We start from the raw sequence: 21,554 nt of genomic DNA on the forward strand, positions 1-21,554 counted from the left end.
GTGCTCTGGTCAGATGAAACAAAAATTGAACTTTTTGGCAACAATGCGAAACGTTATGTTTGGCGTGAAAGCAACACAGTACATCACCCTGAACACACCATCCCCACTGTCAAACATGGTGGTGGCAGCATCATGGTTTGGGCCTGCTTTTCTTCAGCAGGGACAGGGAAGATGGTTAAAATTGATGGGAAGATGGATGGAGCCAAATACAGGACCATTCTGGAAGAAAACCTGATGGAGTCTGCAAAAGACCTGAGACTGGGACGGAGATTTGTCTTCCAACAAGACAATGATCCAAAACATAAAGCAAAATCTACAATGGAATGGTTCAAAAATAAACATATCCAGGTGTTAGAATGGCCAAGTCAAAGTCCAAACCTGAATCCAATCGAGAATCTATGGAAAGAACTGAAAACTGCTGTTCACAAATGCTCTCCATCCAACCTCACTGAGCTCGAGCTGTTTTGCAAGGAGGAATGGGAAAACATTTCAGTCTCTCCATGTGCAAAACTGATAGACATACCCCAAGCGACTTACAGTTGTAATCGCAGCAAAAGGTGGCGCTACAAAGTATTAACTTAAGGGGGCTGAATAATTTTGCACGCCCAATTTTTCAGTTTTTGATTTGTTAAAAAAGTTTGAAATATCCAATAAATGTCGTTCCACTTCATGATTTTTGTCCCACTTGTTGTTGATTCTTCACAAAGAAATACAGTTTTATATCTTTATGTTTGAAGCCTGAAATGTGGCAAAAGGTCGCAAAGTTCAAGGGTGCAGAATACTTTCGCAAGGCACTGTATATACAGTACCAGTCAAAGTTTGGACACCTAATCATTCCAGGGTTTTTCTTTATTTTTTACAATTTTCAACATTGCAGAATAACAGAATAAAAGACATCACAACTATGAAATAACATATATGGAATCATGTAGTAACCAAAACAGTGTTCAACAAATCCAAATGTATTTTAGATTCTTCAAGGAAGCCACCCTTTGCCTTGATGACAGCTTTGCACAATCTTGGCATTCTCTCAACCAGCTTCATGAGGTAGTCACCTGGAATGCGTTTCAGTTCAAAGGTGTGCCTGTTAAAAGTTAATTTGTGGAATTTCTTTCCTTCTTAATGCGTTTGAGCCTATCAGTTGTGTTGTGACAAGGAAGGGGTGGTATACAGAAGATGGCCCTATTTGGAAAAAGTCCAAGTCCATATTATCACAAGAACAGCTCAAATAAGCAAAGAGAAACGATAGTCCATTTTTACTTTTAGACATGAAGGTCAGTCAATCTGGAAAATGTTAGGAACTTTTAAAGTTTCTTCAAGTGCAGTCACAAAATCCATCAAGCACTATGATGGCTCACTGGCTCTCATGAGAACCGGCACAGGAAAGGAAGACCCAGAGTTACATCTGCTGCAGAGGATCAGTTCAAGCCTCAGAAATTGCAGCCCAAATAAATGCTTCACAGAGTTCAAGTAACAGACACATCTCAATATCAACTGTTCAGAGGAGACTGAATCAGGCCTTCGTGGTTGAATTGCTGCAAAGATGATGAGTCCAAATTTGAGATTTTTGGTTCCAACCGCTGTGTCTTTCTGAGACGCAGAGTAGTTGAAAGGATGATCTCTGCATGTGTGGTTCCCAATGTGAAGCATGGAGGAGGAGGTGTGATGGTGTGGGGGTGCTTTGCTGGTGACACTGTCAGTGATTTATTTAGAATTCAAGGCACACTTGATTCTTCAAACGATGGTAATTTGATTTACACACCATGCCTACCACTTTGAAGATGCTAAATATTTTTTTATTGTGAAACAAAAATAAGACATAAAAACATTAAACTTGAGCGTGCATAACTATTCAACCCCCCAAAGTCAATACTTTGTAGAGACACCTTTTGCAGCAATTACAGCTGCCGGTCTCTTAGGGTATGTCTCAAGGCAAAACTGCTCCAGCTCCTTCAAGTTGGATGTGTTCCGCTAGTGTAGAGCAATCTTTAAGTCACATCACAAATTCTCAATTGGATTGAGGTCTGGGCTTTGACTAGGCCATTCCAAGACATTTAAATGTTTCCCCTTAAACCACTCGGGTGTTGCTTTAGCAGTATACTTAGGGTCATTGTCCTGCTGGAAGGTGAATCTCCATCCCAGACTCTAATCTCTGGCAGACAAACAGTTTTCCCTCAAGAATTTCCCTGTATTTAGCGCCATCCATCATTCCTTCAATTCGGATCAATATCACAGTCCCTGCAGATGAAAAACATCCCCACAGCATGATGCTGCCACCACCAATCTTCAGTGTGGGGATGGTGTTCTCGGAGAGATGAGACGTGTTGGGTTTGCATCAGACATAGCGTTTTCCTTGATGGCCAAAAAGCTACATTTTAGTCTCATCTGACCAGAGTACTTTCTTCCATATGTTTGGGGAGTCTCCCACATGCCTTTTGGTGAACACCAAACGTGTTTGCTTATTCTGTTCTTTAAGCAATGGATTTTTACTGGTTACTCTTCCGTAAAGCCCAGCTCTGTGGAGTGTACGGCTTAAAGTGGTCCTATGGACAGATACTCCAATCTCCGCTGTGGAGCTTTGCAACTCCTTCAGGGTTATCTTTGGTCTCTTTGATGCCTCTGATTAACGCCCTCCTTGCCTGGTCTGTGAGTTTTGGTGGGCGGCCTTCTCTTGGCAGGTTTGTTGTGGTACTATATTCTCAATTTTTTAATAATGGATTTAATGGTGCTCCATGGGATTTTCAAAGTTTCTGATATTTTTTTTAGAACCAAACCCTGATCTGTACTTCTCCACAACTTTGTCTCTAACCTGTTTGGAGAGCTCCTTGTTCTTCATAGTGTCGCTTGCTTAGTGGTGTTGCAGACTCTGGGGCCTTTCTGTACAGGTATATATATATACAGTGCCTTGCGAAAGTATTCGGCCCCCTTGAACTTTGCGACCTTTTGCCACATTTCAGGCTTCAAACATAAAGATATAAAACTGTATTTCTTTGTGAAGAATCAACAACAAGTGGAACACAATCATGAAGTGGAACGACATTTATTGGATATTTCAAACTTTTTTAACAAATCAAAAACTGAAAAATTGGGCGTGCAAAATTATTCAGCCCCCTTAAGTTAATACTTTGTAGCGCCACCTTTTGCTGCGATTACAGCTGTAAGTCGCTTGGGGTATGTCTCTATCAGTTTTGCACATGGAGAGACTGAAATGTTTTCCCATTCCTCCTTGCAAAACAGCTCGAGCTCAGTGAGGTTGGATGGAGAGCATTTGTGAACAGCAGTTTTCACTTCTTTCCACAGATTCTCGATTGGATTCAGGTCTGGACTTTGACTTGGCCATTCTAACACCTGGATATGTTTATTTTTTAACCATTGCATTGTAGATTTTGCTTTATGTTTTGGATGATTGTCTTGTTGGAAGACAAATCTCCGTCCCAGTCTCAGGTCTTTTGCAGACTCCATCAGGTTTTCTTCCAGAATGGTCCTGTATTTGGCTCCATCCATCTTCCCATCAATTTTAACCATCTTCCCTGTCCCTGCTGGAGAAAAGCAGGCCCAAACCATGATGCTGCCACCACCATGTTTGACAGTGGGGATGGTGTGTTCAGGGTGATGAGCTGTGTTGATTTTACGCCAAACATAACATTTTGCATTGTTGCCAAAAAGTTCAATTTTGGTTTGGTGTGTCTCCCAGGTGGCTTGTGGCAAACTTTAAACAACACTTTTTATGGATATCTTTAAGAAATGGCTTTCTTCTTGCCACTCTTCCATAAAGGCCAGATTTGTGCAATATACGACTGATTGTTGTCCTATGGACAGAGTCTCCCACCTCAGCTGTAGATCTCTGCAGTTCATCCAGAGTGATCATGGGCCTCTTGGCTTCATCTCTGATCAGTCTTCTCCTTGTATGAGCTGAAAGTTTAGAGGGACGGCTAGGTCTTGGTAGATTTGCAGTGGTCTGATACTCCTTCCATTTCAATATTATCGCTTGCACAGTGCTCCTTGGGATGGTTAAAGCTTGGGAAATCTTTTTGTATCAAAATCCGGCTTTAAACTTCTTCACAACAGTATCTCGGACCTGCCTGGTGTGTTCCTTGTTCTTCATGATGCTCTCTGCGCTTTTAACGGACCTCTGAGACTATCACAGTGCAGGTGCATTTATACGGAGACTTGATTACACACAGGTGGATTGTATTTATCATCATTAGTCATTTAGGTCAACATTGGATCATTCAGAGATCCTCACTGAACTTCTGGAGAGAGTTTGCTGCACTGAAAGTAAAGGGGCTGAATAATTTTGCACGCCCAATTTTTCAGTTTTTGATTTGTTAAAAAGTTTGAAATATCCAATAAATGTCGTTCCACTTCATGATTGTGTCCCACTTGTTGTTGATTCTTCACAAAAAATACCGTTTTCTATCTTTATGTTTGAAGCCTGAAATGTGGCAAAAGGTCGCAAAGTTCAAGGGGGCCGAATACTTTCGCAAGGCACTGTATATACTGAGATCATGTGACAGATCATGTGACACCGAGATTGCACACAGGTGGACTTTATTTAACTAATTACTTCTGGAGGTAATTGGTTGCACCAGATCTTATTTAGGGGCTTCATAGCAAAGGGGGTGAATAGATATGCACCCACCACTTCTCAGTTTGACATTTTCTTGAATTTTTTAAATTTAAATAATTTACATTTTTTTGTAATTTTTTAAATTTCACTTCACCAATTTGGACTATTTTGTGTATGTCCATTACATGAAATTACAGGTTGTAATGCAACAAAATAGGAAAAATGTGTGAATACTTTTGGGAGTGAATACTTTTGCAAGGGACTGTAATAGTTTAGATGTCTTCACTATTATTCTACATTGTAGAAGATCATGTAAAACCCTTGAATGATTAGGTGTGTCCAAACTTTTGACCGGTACTATACATTATATGAGACTATATGGAGAGGCTGTTAGTGAGGTCGTGTACTAGAATTATACAGAGACGCATAAAGCATATGTGAGCGCAGTGCAGGGGGTTTGTGTGTGTATGTGCAAGGGGTAGGGAAAGAGGGAGGGGAGGGAGAGCGAGAGAGAGAGAGATAGAGCAAGTGTTAGATCTCAGTATGTGTGTGTTGCCCTGCATTGTTAGAAGCTGTCCACCGGTAGTGGTGCTGAAAGTGGAGTATGGAAGAAAGAGACAAGAAAGAGGACTAAACTAAAGCAGGATCATTTCTGGCACTCGGAGCACACTGGATTGTCTATACAGGTTTTCTTTTTGAAGTTTGGAGTCATTTGTAAGGGAACATAACCAGATGTATGATTTTCATAAATTGGATTCGGACATCAGACTTCTCTTACCAATCATGTCTGTTTGATTCTGACTCTCTCACTCTCTCCCCCTCTCTCATTCACTCTCTCTCTTTCTCTCAGAGACAGAGAATTGGAAAGATTCAGGGGGAAAGAGGAGGGGTATGTGACGGAGGGAGGGACGGAGGGAGAGATCAGGAAACAGAGGGTGAGATCACTGTTTTTTTCAGCCCAGGAAGAAAGATTCAGACGAGGTCCTCCTCTGAACTGCGTATCTTCTTGAATAAATATCTATAAACTCCTTCGCCATCAAACATAGACTGTACCTCCTGCTGCAGACCACATTGGCACCCTTTGGCTATTCTTGGCCTGCTTTGGCCCAACTTTGAGTCCGAATGGCAGGCTGTGCCAAGCGTTGTAAACAGGGACTGGTGAAGTTTGTCCTGTCCCTGCACAAACTCATCACAGGGACTCTCAAAAAAGGTATGTCACTGGCCTGTGTGTGTGTGTGTGTGTGTGTGTGTGTGTGTGTGTGTGTGTGTGTGTGTGTGTGTGTGTGTGTGTGTGTGTGTAAGCAAGCATGCATCCAAGGACAAGTTTTAGCATGGTCGCGTGAATGTACTGTTTGTACAGTATGGGAGTTTATAGGGTTTAAGTTGCTGTAACTGGTTGTGGGTGTCTGTTGTGGGGTTGTATGTACTGTATGTAAGTGCATGAGATTGCGTGGGAGTTTGTATACAGCTGAGTACATGTGTTTGTGTGTCAGTCCATATAGAGTTTGTATGGCTTCTCTTGGATAGCTCCATCTATCCTATAGAGCAGGGCCTGACTGGGGGCCTGACCGGTGTCACACTTTTGCCCCAGGCCCAGCTAACACACCCGACTCCAATAATCAGGATCTTCAGTTTAGAATGCAATTAGTTTCATCAGCTGAGATGGGGGGAAAAGTCTGACACCACTCTGGCCCCCGAGGACTGGAGTTGCCCATCCCTGCTATCGATATATCTCCCTTTCCCCGACTCTCTTTATCTATTTCTCTTCATTTGTGCCACTATCTTACTCTATCACTCTCTCTTTCACCCTTCTCTCCCTCCCTCCCTCGCTCCCCCTATCTCTGTCAGATTGATGTTCATTCTTGTATAAACAAGAGGTGGGGGGAGTGAGTGCTAACGGAGGAGTGATAAACATGATAGAGAGCAATGTGTGTGTGTGTGTGTGTGTGTGTGTGTGTGTGTGTGTGTGTGTGTGTGTGTGTGTGTGTGTGTGTGTGTGTGTGTGTGTGTGTGTGTGTGTGTGTGTGTGTGTGTGTGTGTGTGTGTGTGTGTGTGTGTGTGTGTGTGTGTGTGTGTGTGATGAATGTGTGTAATAACATGTCGGCGTGGCAACGCAAGAGCGGGGCGGGGGAACACAGTGATGCTCTCACTATAGGAAGAAAAGGAAGGGGTTTATTGTTGTGATTCATTGTATTATTGTGTGCGTGTTCATGTTATTGTGATTCATTATCTCATTCCTCTATTGTTGAAGGAAAGCAGGGCAAGAGGAAGAAGAAAGAGCTCAATCTCAAATACAGTACTGTACAGTACATTATGAGCCTGGAGGACATACAGCACAAGCATACCTACACACACACACACACACACACACCAACCTGGACTCAGAGGTATGATATTTTACAAATGCCAATTTGTTGTGGCTAATGTTAGCTAGGTGGCTAACATTTGCTAGGTGGCTAACGTTAACTAGGTTAGGGGTTAAGGTTAGTGTTAGGGGAAGGGTTAGCTAACATACTAAGATGTTGTAAGTAGTAACAAAGTTGCTAAAATGCTAATGTTGTCCATGATGTCAGTTCAAGCAAAAAACCTCGGGGTTGCTAGATGTTCGCCTACCCAACCACCCTATATACCAAATGTGACATATCGTACTAGTTTGCGTGTCCCGGATTTACATTTGCTATGTTACGTCTAGTCTATGAGACCCGGCTGTGCGCACACAGGCATACTGCAATTTACTTTGTGCTTGGAGGGTGCAACAAACTCGATAGCACACACTGGTGGTAAAGCTGGCTCTCTACTCTGAGAGAGCGGGTAAAACTGGCCTCCAGGTCACACTGAGATGATGTCATTAGGGGCCCTGCAGAGGTTATGTTGTGTAACAAATGGCTCCTTAAAAGCTGAAAACGCACACACATACACACACAAGCACGGCATGGACAACCGCGCACACTCACACACAGTGATAGGAAAAGAAAGAGACCAGGGTCTGCATAACGTCACACACACACACACACATACTATCTCACTGGGCTGTCTCTGCACAATCTCAGTGCTCCACAGGGAACAAGAGCTATATCTGTATCTATGAACATTGGATTACACAATGGTCATAAAGGCAATGGGTGAGACAAAACACCACACATTTTGTCTTTGGTAGGTATATCGATTTTTCTTTTGTGCACATTGCTTATCAATTGCTTCTAATTTCAGTTCAAACATAAGACAAATCACTAAGTCCATTGTATAAACATTAGTACAGACAGTTGCAAACCGTTGCAATTTGCAAATAAAACTAGAGTTTATATTGGACAAATTCATGTAGGTCCTTCCCTGTTCGTTCAGTTTGCGTCTGTTTAAGAAACGTTTGAAAAATAATCGCCTTAATGAATAAGGCCCCAGGTCTGTCTGGGCTTTGGCTCACTGAGCAGTCACTGACAGAGTAACACTGACCTCTGCTGGTAGCTGTGTAGCTCTGCTATATGTCACTTCCTTTCATGACAACTAGAGGTCCTGCTTCTCTCATTGGTTTACTATTGTGATGAGGTGCAGACTTCATGCTCATCATTGCTTACAATCATTGTCTCAAAAGACAAGTTAACAATTAAAAGATATGTAGATCACATAAATGCACTCATTCACACACTAATAGCCTACTGTACGTCAATTTAAAATCCAAGATGGCATTGCAGTCAGGCGTCTTTGTCTTCGTCGTGTCCTGTGTATATATCTATCTTTTTATATATGTTTTCTTCGCATATATTTTTTATTTTTTTCTTAACCCCAAATTCAACATTCACATCTCCTGCAACCCGCCTCACCCAATGTGGAATGGATCTGCTATTTTCGTTACTTTATTTATTATTTTTTTTTACCTTTAGAACCTGAACCCCCAAAAGTAGCTCGCCAGCTATTTAGCTAGTAGTCAGCTAGTCACTGCTAGTGGTCATCAGCTAACCTTTAGCCCAGACAACTCCTGCCAGTCTGCACAGGACGATTCAACCCAGAGCTTATCGGACTTCTTTTTCTCCACATGGTCCTTCTGTGGCTCGGTTGGTAGAGCATGGCGCTTGTAACGCCAGGGTAGTGGGTTCGATTCCCGGGACCACCCATACGTAGAATGTATGCACACATGACTGTAAGTCGCTTTGGATAAAAGCGTCAGCTAAATGGCATATATTATTATTATTATTATATATTATCTTCAGAGCGATTTCTCCTACACAATTTTTAATTTTTTTAAATTTTTTTATTTCACCTTTATTTAACCAGGTAGGCTAGTTGAGAACAAGTTCTCATTTGCAACTGCGACCTGGCCAAGATAAAGCATAGCAGTGTGAACAGACAACACAGAGTTACACATGGAGTAAACAATTAACAAGTCAATAACACAGTAGAAAAAAAGGGAGTCTATATACATTGTGTGCAAAAGGCATGAGGAGGTAGGCGAATAATTAAAATTTTTCAGATTAACACTAGAGTGATAAATGATCAGATGGTCAATGTACAGGTAGAGATATTGGTGTGCAAAAGAGCAGAAAAGTAAATAAATAAAAACAGTATGGGGATGAGGTAGGTAAAAATGGGAGGGCTATTTACCGATAGACTATGTACAGCTGCAGCGATCGGTTAGCTGCTCAGATAGCAGATGTTTGAAGTTGGTGAGGGAGATAAAAGTCTCCAACTTCAGCGATTTTTGCAATTCGTTCCAGTCATCTTTTTGGAAAAACGGAACATTTGCTAACTAACTGAGAGTCTCCTCATTGAAAACATCCGAAGTTCTTCAAAGGTAAATGATTTTATTTGAATGCTTTCCTTGTTTTTGTGAAAATGTTGCATGCTGAATGCTAGGCTTAATGCTATGCTAGCTATCACTACTCTTACACAAATGCTTGTGTAGCTATGGTTGAAAAGCATTTTTTGAAAATCTGAGATGACAGTGTTGTTAACAAAAGGCTAAGCTTGTGAGCCAATATATTTATTTCATTTCATTTGCGATTTTCATGAATAGTTAACGTTGCGTTATGGTAATGAGCTTGAGGCTATAATTACGCTCCCGGATACGGGATTGCTCGTCGCAACAGGTTAAACGCTCCATAAAACACTTCAGAGAGCAGGCCTTTCTAATCGGCCTGGCCCGGGTATCCTGGGAGGACATTGACCTCATTCCGTCAGTAGAGGATGCCTGGTTATTCTTTAAAAGTGCATTCCTCACAATCTTAAATAAGTATGCCACATTCAAAAAAATGTAGAACCAGGAACAGATATAGCCCATGTTACATTCCAGACCTGACTCCCCTTAACCAGCACAAAAACATCCTGTGGCGTTCTGCATTAGCATCGAATAGCCCTCCACGACATGCAACTTTTCAGGGAAGTTAGGAATCAGTATACACAGGCAGTTTGGAAAGCAAAGACTAGCTTTTTCAAACAGAAATTTGCATCCTGCAGCGCAAACTCCAAAAAGTTCCGGGACACTGTAAAGTCCATGGAGAATAAAAGCACCTCCTCCCAGCTGCCCACTGCACTGAGGCTAGGAAACACTGTCACCACCAATAAATCCACTATAATTGAGAATTTCAATAAGCATTTTTCTACGGCTGGCCATGCTTTCTACATTGCAACCCCTACCCTGGTCAACAGCCCTGCACCCCCCACAGCAACTTGCGCAAGCCTCCCACATTTCTCCTTCAACCAAATCCAGATAGCTGATGTTCTGAGAGAGCTGCAAAATCTGGACCCCGACAAACGATATCTTAACCTCCATCAATAAGAGACAATACTGTGCAGCTGTATTCATAGACCTGGCCAAGGCTTTCGACTCTGTCAATCATCACATTCTTATTTGAAGACTCAACAGCCTTGGTTTCTCAAATGACTGCCTCGCCTGGTCCACCAACTACTTCTCAGACAGAGTTCAGTGTGTCAAATTGGAGGGCCTTTGTCCGGACCTCTGGCAGTCTCTACGGGGGTACCACAGGGTTCAATTCTCGGGCCGACTCTCTTCTCTGTATACATCAATGATGTCGCTCTTGCTGCTGGTGATTCTCTGATCCACATCTACGCAGACAATACCATTCTCTATACTTCTGGCCCTTCTTTGGACACTGTGTTATCTAACCTCCAGACTAGCTTCAATGCCATACAACTCTCCTTCCGTGGCCTACAACTGCTCTTAATTGCAAGTAAAACTAAATACATGCTCTTCAACCGATCGCTACCAGCACCTGCCTGCCCGTCCAACATCACTACTCTGGACGATTCTGACTTAAAATATGTGGACATCTACAGATACCTAGGTGTCTGGTTAGACTGTAAACTCTCCTTCCAGACTCACATCAAACATCTCCAATCCAAAATTAAATCTAGAATCGGCTTCCTATTTTGCAACAAAGCGTCATTCACTCATGCTGCCAAACATACCCTCGTAAAACTGACCGTATTGTTGGAGACATTTTGTTGGAAAAGAAAATGTGCTGAATTGTGTTTAGAAAATAAACATGTTGATGTTTATAGAAACCCCATTTTGTTTTGGTTATGATGACACCTTCTGGACATTTAGGTTCACCATTTAGAGCAGCATTTAATGGCAACATGACGCTAGTTAGAGGGTGGGAAGATGGCAAGAAACTAATGTTCTGTTTGAAACTGATGGCGAGTCGGCTGAAGATGAGAGCACAGAGAGTGAGAATGAGTGGACTACAGCCGCTAAAAAGAATGGAAACAAAAGAAGTCTAGTTGTGTTTTTAGTCGGAGTGAGGATTTAGATCAGTGTTACCTGGGAGATCCAGATGAAGTCTCTCCCTTCTCATGTAAAGCTAGGCTTAATGAGATACCCTGTAAGAGCTTGGTGCACAAGCCCTTGCAGATTTGGACATGTGTCACGTCTATGCAAGTGGGAAGAATATCGTAGGCCAGCTGAGGTTACAGTGCCTTCGGAAAGTATTCAGAACCCTTGACGTTTTACACATTTTTTTTACTGTACAGCCTTCTTCAATGAAATTTACTGAATAAAAAAAAAAATCCTCAGGAATTTGATACCCCATAATGACAAAGCGATAACAGCTTTTTAGAATTTTTTGCAAATATAATAAAAACAAAAAACAGAAATACTTTAAGTATTCAGACAATTTGCTATGAAACTCGAAATTGATCTCCAGTGCATCCTGTTTCCATTGATCATCCTTGAGATGTTTCCACAAATTCATTGGAGTCCCACCTGTGGTAAATTCAATTGATTGGACATGATTTGGAAAGGCACATACCTGTCTACATAAGGTTCTACAGTTGACAGTGCATGTCAGGACGAAAACCAAGCATGAGGTCGAAGGAATTGTCCGTAGAGCTCTGAGACAGGATTGTGTCGAGGCACAGATCTGGCGAAGGGTGCCAAAACATGTCTGCAGCATTGAAGGTCCCCAAGAACACAGTGGCCCCCATCATTCTTAAATGGAAGAAGTTTGGAACCACCAAGACTCTTCCTAGAGCTAGCCGTTCGACCAAGCTGAGCAATCGGGGGAGAAGGGCCTTGGTCAAGGAGGTGACCAAGAACCCGATAATCACTCTCACAGAGCTCCAGAGGTCCTCTGTGGAGATGGGAGAACCTTCCTGAAGGACAACCATCTCTGAAGCACTCCACCAAGCAGGACTTTATGGTAGAGTGGCCAGACGGAAGCTATTCCTCAGTAAAAGGCACATAACATCCTGCTTGGAGTTTGCCAAAAGGCACCCAAAGGACTCTCAGACTATGAGAAACAAGATTCTCTGGTCTGATGAAACCAAGATTAAACTCTTTGGCCTGCCAAGCGTCACGTCTGGAGGAAACCTGGCACCATTCCTACGGTGAAGCATGGTGGTGGCAGCATCATGCTGTGGGGATATTTTTTGAGCGACAGGGACTGGGAGACTAGTCAGGATCGAGGGAAAAATGAGCGGAGCAAAGTAATGGTTGGGAGCTGCGCAGTTGAATGGCTTTGCTAACATGTCCCATATGTGAAGGAATAAGGTGATAAAATACCCCCCTCCCTCCCTCCCTCCCCCCATACACACACACTCAAACAAGGTGCATGGCAGGTGGACCCCTGAGGTAGGGTAATGGTGTGTGTAAAATATTCATATGGCATATGGAAAAGTCAATATTTAATCCCAGTCTGTCTGCAAGGTGGCTCTCTGTCTATTTTGATTCCAGGACTAGGCTGTGACATTCAGTGGAACTATGTGACAGTACCTCCAAACTCAACAGGAGCGTGGAGAACTGTCTTTTACTCTGTTCATCAGTACCCGAGACACAGTATTCCATAGAGGAAAGAAGATAGTTTTTATGTGTTGGGTTGTTTACACGGTCTATTTTAGGAAGCAACAAAGAGATCAACAAAACCAACACCAGCTGGCTAGCACTGCTTTATCTTTCCACTTCAGTATGTTACAAGCTCAGTGTTGTGGCTGGTGCTGCATTGCCGCCTGAATGTTGCTGCCCTGCCTGACACGTCTGATCAGGCACACTGTTTTGTATTCATTGCCACCCTCCTGTGCATTCCATGGAGATGGAGAGAGAAGTGAGAGAAAAAGTGTGTGTGCTTCTCCTCTATGTGAGAGTGGATCTAAAGTGCTGTCATATCACTTTCACAGAGCCAGAGAGACAGGGGGCAGAGGGAATGGGAAGGAACGACAGGGGGGACTCTTGCATATCCCAAAAATGTCACTTATCATTACCTTCCTGTTTCTATCTTCACCTCCTTCCTCCTCTCCCAGCCCCCCCCTCTCTATCTCATCATTTTAATAAATGCTTAAATTTTTGGCTTGGAGCAATAATAACATATATATCAACAGAAACAGTTATAGATGTCAAATCATACACAAAAGTAAACAATAGCAACGACGGAGATATTCAATCTACCAGGGCTCATGTGTATGACATGGTGGGAGATATTGTCTCTCTTATATTGTGACATGCCAGGACATAATCTGCAGCAAGATCTACTGTTCCTGACGTTTTCTGCGAACCAAATGCAGATTTTCTCCTCAACAAGGCATTTCAAGATATCCTACAATTCTTTATTTCAATTTTACACACGAATCCACATTAGAACACTGGCCTGAAATACCTCTGATTGAGTCGGTTTTGTCAGCCGTAGAGTAGGAAGTGCTGCTCATTCTCTCGTTCACCTCGACCCACGGTGCCTACATAGTCTTTCTTCTCTGACCTTCCACGTTTCTCCCTCCTCTTGCTCTCGCTCTCCCACAATGTCCTTTAACGCTCTGGTCCTTTGTCTACCTTTGCTGTTCTTGTTTGTATCATCCTAGAGACCTCGACACATTTTACGATGAGGGAGAGGAACGGACGTTTTGGAATGATTCCACGGTGTGGAAACACTGAATATGTAAGGCCCCACCACACTAACCTAATGGCTCTCCACTTAATGTGCCTAGAGTGGCTTAGCGTTTCACTGTGCTAAACCGCTTTCGTACTGAATTTAATAGTACTTTATTTCTCCCCAAGTACGAATACAAACACGGATACAACGCTTTCAACATTTTCATATACACACTTAGAAAAATGATGTGCCATCTAAAACTTAAAAGGGTTCTTTGGCTGTGCTCGTAGGAGAACCATTTGAAGAACCCTTTTTGGTTTCTGGTAAAAAAAAAAAACTTTGTGGTTCCATGTAGAACCCTATCCACAGAGGGTTTTTACCTGGAACCAAAAAGGGTTCTCATATGCGGACAGCCGAAGAACACTTTTGGAACCCTTTTCTCTAAGAGTATTCACCGAATAGCAGAGGAAGAAGATCGTTTTCATGTGTCTGGCTGTCTATTCTGTCTATTTCAGGAAGCAACAAAGAGATCAACAAAACCAACACCAGCTGGCTAGCACTGCTTTATCTTTCCACTTCAGTATGTTACAAGCTCAGTGTTGTGGCCCTGTTGTCGTGTGGTAGAGTAGCTGGTGCTGCATGGCCGCCTGAATGTTGCTGCCCTGCCTGACATGTCTGGTCAGACAAACACTATTTTGTATTCCTTGCAAACCTCCTGTGCATTCCAGGGAGATGGAGAGAGAGAGAAAGAGTGTGTGGATCTAAAGTGCTGTCATATCACTTTCACTGAGCGGGAGAGACAGGGGGCAGAGGGAATGGGAAGGAACGACAGGGGGGGTGACTCTTGCATAACCCAAAAATATCATTACCTTCCTGTTTCTATCTTCACCTCCTTCCTCCCCTCCCAGCTCCTCTGCCTCTTCCTCCATTCCCCCCTCCCCTCTCTCTCTCTCTCTCTCTCTCTCTCGCTCTCTCTCTCCTGTTCTGATTGATTACCGTTGCTGAGGGAGCAGTGTGTTTCATGAGAGTGCTGCCCTAATGACTGTTATTGGCATTTATGCTTGGCCTTAGAGAAGTCCTCGCTGCTGTAAATAGTTTTCTTTAGTAAAGTCATGCCGGGAATTTCAATAAGCTCTAGTCGATACACAGGGCTCCATACCGTAGCAGTCCTGCCAGTACAGGACAGGAAGTCTAATAGGGATCACAGTATGCTATGACGCTAATGGTCCTTTTGTGATTTCAGGTCATTTTGTGTGGTTTCACTTCCTCATTTCTGTCGCTCATTTGGTAGGGCGTGCAGGGTGCTTGCAACGCCAGGATAGTGTGTGTGATCCCTGGGAACACCTGTACATAAATGTATACAGGTATCACTGAGTCGCATTAAATCAGAGGCGGATGCTAAATGAAATCTATTTGGATTATATTATTACAATGCCAAAGTAGTGGCATGGGTGTGTGGGTTACTAGTGATCCCATGGGGTCTCCTGTAAATCAGAATGCTAGTGTTCTAATGTGGTTGCATGTGTGTGAAAGCACTCCTGGTCTAATATCCATTTCTGTGTTTGAGAGCACTCCCTGGTGGTCCCATGTGGTTTTGTGTGTGTGATAACACGGAAGGTTTATTGTGGTCCCAGGCATTCCCTTGTGTATCAGGTCAGTGGTGACAGAACGATGAGCACCACTCCAGACATGTATGGCTCAGTGTATCTGTACATGTATCAGCACTCTGCACACACACGATAGCACATACCCACTTGAAATACGAGTACACAGACACTATTCACATGTATACGCACACTGCATACGCACAGACACAAGCAACACACACACACACGAGCGCGCGCCAAGCCAGTCATGTGTGAGATAATCCCAAAACCACTCACAACAGGCAGACGGCGTGTCTGCGGAATAGCAAGAGGGGCTGAGAAGAGCCCCCTCCCCTTTCTCACTTCATATCTCTTTCTCTCTCTTCGTTTCTCTCTGAGCTGCTTCTTGCATTACCTAGAGTCAAATTCTCAAATGATCTTTTCATCAAACTGAATATATATCTTTCTCTCCTCCATTCCTTCTGCACCCCTCTTCCCTCTCTCCTCGAGGGTTTCTTCCCTCTCTCCTCCCGGGCTTTCAGCTTTCCTCTGTGAGGTAGAGGGAGATTGTGTCTGGCTTCTTGTTCCTCTGCAAGCAACAGTGTGTTCATCATCTCCCCACGAGGCAGACAAAGAGAGGGAGAGACAGAGAGGGAAAATGAGGGGGAGTATCAGGCGTATGTAAAGAGAAAATGGGGAGAGTGTGAAAGGAATTGATAGAATGACGGGAAGCCAGTGACAGAGAGAGAGAGATCGAGAGAGATCGAGAAGGATAGTGTGTGAGAGAAAGAGAGAGAGAGCGAGAAAAAGAGAGCGACAGATGGCTGTAAACCCAGGGGTGTCAGTGTTGCCATACAGACAAAGGTAGCTCCGTAGTGCATTTGCTCTCTCTGTCTCTCTCTCTCTCTCTCTCTCTGCCTCTCTCTCTCTCTCTCTCTCTCTCTCTCTCTCTCTCTCTCTCTCTCTCTCTCTCTCTCTCTCTCTCTCTCTCTCTCTCTCTCTCTCTCTCTCATTCACACACACACTTACACACACAGGCATTACAACTGCGTAGGTGTCAGACGGAAGAGGAATGACACTGGCTTGCACACAGAGTAGCCTCATGTTCATATCTTAACGGAATCAGTTGTACCACACTCACACACTCAATCAATCGCACACACAAACCCCGTGTGCGGCCGTAAACATGGGTCTCGTCATGGGGACCTTTTCCATGCAATCCAATAAGCAGGATCGGACCTATCGGAAAGGTAAGACCTCCGTTGTTTATTCTCAGAGTTGTAAGCTGATCCAGTTCACTGTGGGTGTGAGAGACTTGGTCGTAGGTGTAGGTACTCCACTTACGTGAGTGTGTGTGGGCTACATTATGCACGTGAGATTGCCTGCATATGTACTGGTATCCACTAGTGTCTGTATCCATTCGTGATGGGTTGTTTATGCGTATGGCGTTACATGTACATTGCGAAGTGAATCTGCAAATAAACATTGGATACCAGAGGAGAGCAAAGTTACAGTGAGGAAAACCAACTTGGTTCTCAAGTGCTAGCACGTGTGTGTGTGTGTGTGTGTGTGTGTGTGTGTGTGTGTGTGTGTGTGTGTGTGTGTGTGTGTGTGTGTGTGTGTGTGTGTGTGTGTGTGTGTGTGTGTGCTTGTATGTGTGTGTGTATGTGTGTGTACACAGCACTCTGCTAAGGTAAATAGAGGTTCCCAATGTCTATAAAAGGTGATGGTATTCACTAGCCTCAACGTCTCTCCTTCTGTTCATTGAAGCAACACCTGTGTACTGTCTGACAAGGACAGGAAACTGTGTTTGTGCGAGCACACGCGTGTCTGTCTGTCTGTCTGTCTGTCTGTCTGTCTGTCTGTCTGTCTGTCTGTCTGTCTGTCTGTCTGTCTGTCTGTCTGTCTGTCTGTCTGTCTGTCGCGTGTCTGTCTGTCTCTGTCTGTCTGTCTGTCACTGTCTGTCTGTCTGTCTGTCTGTCTGTCTGTCTGTCTGTCTGTCTGTCTGTCTGTCTGTCTGTCTGTCTGTCTGTCTGTCTGTCTGTGTGTGCTTGAGTGCGTATTAGTCTGTCTGTTTGTCTTTAGGTTATAGGGGCGCCTTTCTAGTCCTCAGAGGGGAACCGGACAAGAATAATTCTTTGAGATGCTGTGTTGAGGAAATCACTGTAATCGGTCAGCCATTGCCTGTGGTGTGTCTACTGATGTCCAGACTGACTCTGTCACACACCAGTGGACCCAGAACTAAAGAGCATAGAACTCCCAGACGTAGAGCTATAAAACACTAGAGCAACAGGAACTAGGTCTACAGGAACTAGGTCTACAAGGGCATTATCCATTACAATAAAGACACTGTCCATGATCTATTCCTCTATTTAATTAACACAGCTGAAACGGTACAGTTTCTACAGAGTTGGACTAGCAGTACAGAGCTACACGCTCCTGAGAAACAGAACATGTCATAACATGCTTACAGAACCTCCGCTTCAACTTCCAAGACGTCGCGTCAGAGTGGGTGTCCCAAAAGGCAGGAGAGATAGAGGTGAACAGAGGTTTGTAATGAGAGGGGGATAGAAAGAGAGGTAGAGTAAGAGGAGGTGACAGAATATAGGTAAAAGGGGGAAGAAGAGTGATTAAGATGGAGAGGTAAAGAAAGGAGGTTAACAGAGGTAGATAGAGGTGGAGAAAGAGTTGGTTAACATGGGTAGATAGAGGTGGAGAAAGAGGTGGTTAACCTGGGTAGATGGACAGATGGGTGGAGAAAGAGAGGAGGATAACATGGGTAGATAGAGGAGGGTAACATGGGTAGACGGACAGAGAGGTGGAGAAAGAGGTGGTTAACATGGGTAGATAGAGGAGGGTAACATGGGTAGACGGACAGAGGGGTGGAGAAAGAGAGGAGGTTAACATGGGTAGACGGACAGAGGGGTGGAGAAAGAGAGGAGGTTAACATGGGTAGACGGACAGAGGGGTGGAGAAAGAGAGGAGGTTAACATGGGTAGACGGACAGAGGGGTGGAGAAAGAGAGGAGGTTAACATGGGTAGACGGACAGAGGGGTGGAGAAAGAGAGGAGGTTAACATGGGTAGACGGACAGAGGGGTGGAGAAAGAGAGGAGGTTAACATGGGTAGACGGACAGAGGGGTGGAGAAAGAGAGGAGGTTAACATGGGTAGACGGACAGAGGGGTGGAGAAAGAGAGGAGGTTAACATGGGTAGACGGACAGAGGGGTGGAGAAAGAGAGGAGGTTAACATGGGTAGACGGACAGAGGGGTGGAGAAAGAGAGATGTCAATCCAATTGAGCATCTGTAGGATGAGACGGAACAAACTATTCAGAGTAGAGATCCACTACCAACCAACTTGACACAACTATGGGAGGAATTGTAGTCAACATGGGTCAATAATGTGAAATTGTGAAAATGTAGGAGCTGTTTGAAGAGACTGCCTTAAGTTTAAGCCTGTTTTGCTGGGATGGAGGTTTGGCCTGCGATAGACCAATAAGAAAGAGAGTTCTAAACCTCTCCGCCAATCATTTAGATCTAATCTAGATTTCAGTTTTCCCCTCCCCATTAAGATGACTTCCAGGCAGTCGTAGCAAAATTCTATCTTGAGAAATTGCTCTTTGCTAAGAAGCAATTTCTTTGGTGTGTTTGTGTGTGTGTGTGTGGGGTGGGGGGGATTTTTTGTTGTTGTTGAAAGTGATAATGAGATAAAAACGGCTACATTGAACCTTTAAGGAAGGTAGGGAGGGAGGGAGGGAGGGAGGGAGGGGGAGGGAGGGAGGGAGGGAGGGAGGGGGTGGGAGGGAGGGAGGGAGGGAGGGAGGGAGGGAGGGAGGGAGGGAGGGAGGGAGGGAGGGAGGGAGGGAGGGAGGGAGGGAGGGAGGGAGGGAGGGAGATTAGCAAAGGTCAGGCTGAGAGATGAAGAGACATTATTCAGTACAGCAGGAGATCATAGCTCTGCCGTTGCTTCTGTGGAGCCTCCGGGAACGATGATCCTTAATCTTCTGTCACCTCACAACACACTACTTCCAATAAGAATGATTTCCCCAGAGAAGATAATAACAAAAATCTATAACATCAGCTAGGTTTCCATCCAGTTGGTGACAGATTTCCATGCGAATATTCAAAAAATACCGGAGTGGGCACACCATATTTATTGTGGGAAAACCATCAGTAGAGTTGAAAATACGATGGAAACCCAATTTTAAATGAACTTGTATTTTTTTATTCGACACATGGGAATTCATGTGTTTTTTTACGTGCGCTACATCATCACGCACAGCCTTTCATCTGCAAGTCAACTTGATGGAAACACATCTCTGGTGGAAAAATGTGTATATTATATCTATGCGGCTTATAGAATATTCACGTGAACATTTTTCCCCAAATTAGATGGAAACCGAGCTTTAAATAAAATATTCCACCCGTCCACCCCTCTCGTACTCTATCAAAAATGTCCTCATCCCCCTTCTCTCTTTCTCTCACCCCATCTTACTCTGTATTCAATCTCTCTCTCCGCCCCTTCTCTCTGCCTCGCTCTGTCTTTGAGGTCTGATAGGGACGTCCACGCTGCGTGCTTCCCTAAAGCTAATCTCAGGCTTTGAAGCGTTTGGGCTAATCAGGTAGAGTGAATGTGGGTCTATCTAGGGTAGAGTTTGTGGGTGTGTCTTTGGGTTAATATCCCCCTCAGACACAGAATGAAGAGGCTACATTACTAATGCAGCAGCATTAGAGGAGCAGCACATCTCCTCTCCACCCCCCCCACACACACACACATCAAAAGACACCCACCAAAAGGAGCAATTAGAACTGCCAAATAGCTTTACTAGACACGTGGCTCTATCCAGGGGTGATCATCCATTGCCCACAGCACTGTGCCTGTGTGTGTGTGTCTGTGTGTGTGTCTGTGTGTGTGTCTTTGTGTGTGTCTTTGTGTGTGCGAGTATGTGTATTTGCCGGTGTCTGTGCTTAATTAAGTTTTTAGTATTTAATTAGCTTGATGTGCGATTGTTTGAGTGGTTGCCAAGTTTAAATTCACTCTCTTCCATGATATTTTCCACGGTTTAAGTTTTCAGTTTCCTTTCCTTTCATATCCAATCCCAGAGGAGGCTGAGTGCCCAGAGTCTGACATAGAGCCAGGCTTGTTCAATGATGTAAGAAGCACCCTGATTCAAGCTGGTGTGCTGAAACGTGTTGGGGTTTAATGATAAAGAAACACTTTCTATTAAAATGTCATTATAGATATCACTTGTGGTGTTCCACAAGGTTTGATTTTGGGTCCGGTACGGTTCAGTTTATATATGTTACCCCTTGGGCTGTTATCGGAAAGCACGGCATTGATTTTCACTGCTACTTCGACGATACACACCTTCCAATTTCTGTGTCACCAGAGGATTTTATCTCCATGGATAAATTATTAGACTGTATTAGTCATTTATATACTTGGATGGCTCACAACTTCCTCCAGATAAATCAAGACAAGACCGAAGTAATTATTATTGGAGCCAAAGCACAGAGAGAGAATCTGGCCGCACATTTTAACGATAATAACGATAAAACACCAGGTAAAAAAAAAACCTAGGTGTCATTTTAGATTCTGAACTCAATTTCGAATCACACATCAGGAATGTGACCAAAATAGCTTTTTACCACCTGAGTTTCTCTCTCAGGCCGTTTCTCTCTCAGGCTGATACAGAGAGACTCATCCATGCTTTTATTACAAGCAGGCCTGACTACTGTAATGCTCTCCTGTCTGGTCTACCCAAGAAATCCATTGGTCAACTGCAAAACATACAGAATGCTGCAGCACGGGTACTGACCAAGACCCGATGGAGAGCACACAGTACACTGGTTTTAAGGTCTCTGCACTGGCTGGCTGTGAGTTTTAAGAATCTTTGATTGGTTTTAAAATCATTGCTTGATTGTGCACCCTAATACATATCAGATATGCTTTAAGTTATGTACCCAGAAGGTCCCTCAGGTCCTCTGGTACTGGCCTTTTAACTATTCCAAAGCCCAGGACCAAGAGGCATGGAGAGGCAGCCTTTAGTTATTATGCCCCCTGCCTCTGGAATAGCCTGCCAGAGAA

At 43.8% G+C, this 21,554-nt stretch overlaps 1 protein-coding gene across 2 annotated transcripts in view; it reads left to right on the forward strand.

The window, feature by feature from the left end:
• The first annotated feature begins 5,534 nt into the window (after positions 1-5,534).
• LOC118376400 (Kv channel-interacting protein 1-like) overlaps positions 5,535-21,554 on the forward strand; it is a 44,776-nt gene continuing 28,756 nt past the window's right edge. Inside the window, exon 1 of one of the 2 annotated variants that reach the window (XM_052508018.1) lies at positions 5,535-5,780. In XM_052508018.1, the coding sequence (XP_052363978.1) occupies positions 5,693-5,780 (88 nt within the window). In that variant the 5' untranslated portion in view covers positions 5,535-5,692. Of the gene's footprint in view, positions 5,781-15,970; positions 16,718-21,554 lie in introns of those variants that run through there. The other variant, XM_052508019.1, reaches the window with a different exon arrangement.

This window comes from Oncorhynchus keta, chromosome 4, assembly GCF_023373465.1.
Source record: "Oncorhynchus keta strain PuntledgeMale-10-30-2019 chromosome 4, Oket_V2, whole genome shotgun sequence".
Classification (NCBI taxonomy): Eukaryota; Metazoa; Chordata; class Actinopteri; order Salmoniformes; family Salmonidae; genus Oncorhynchus; species Oncorhynchus keta.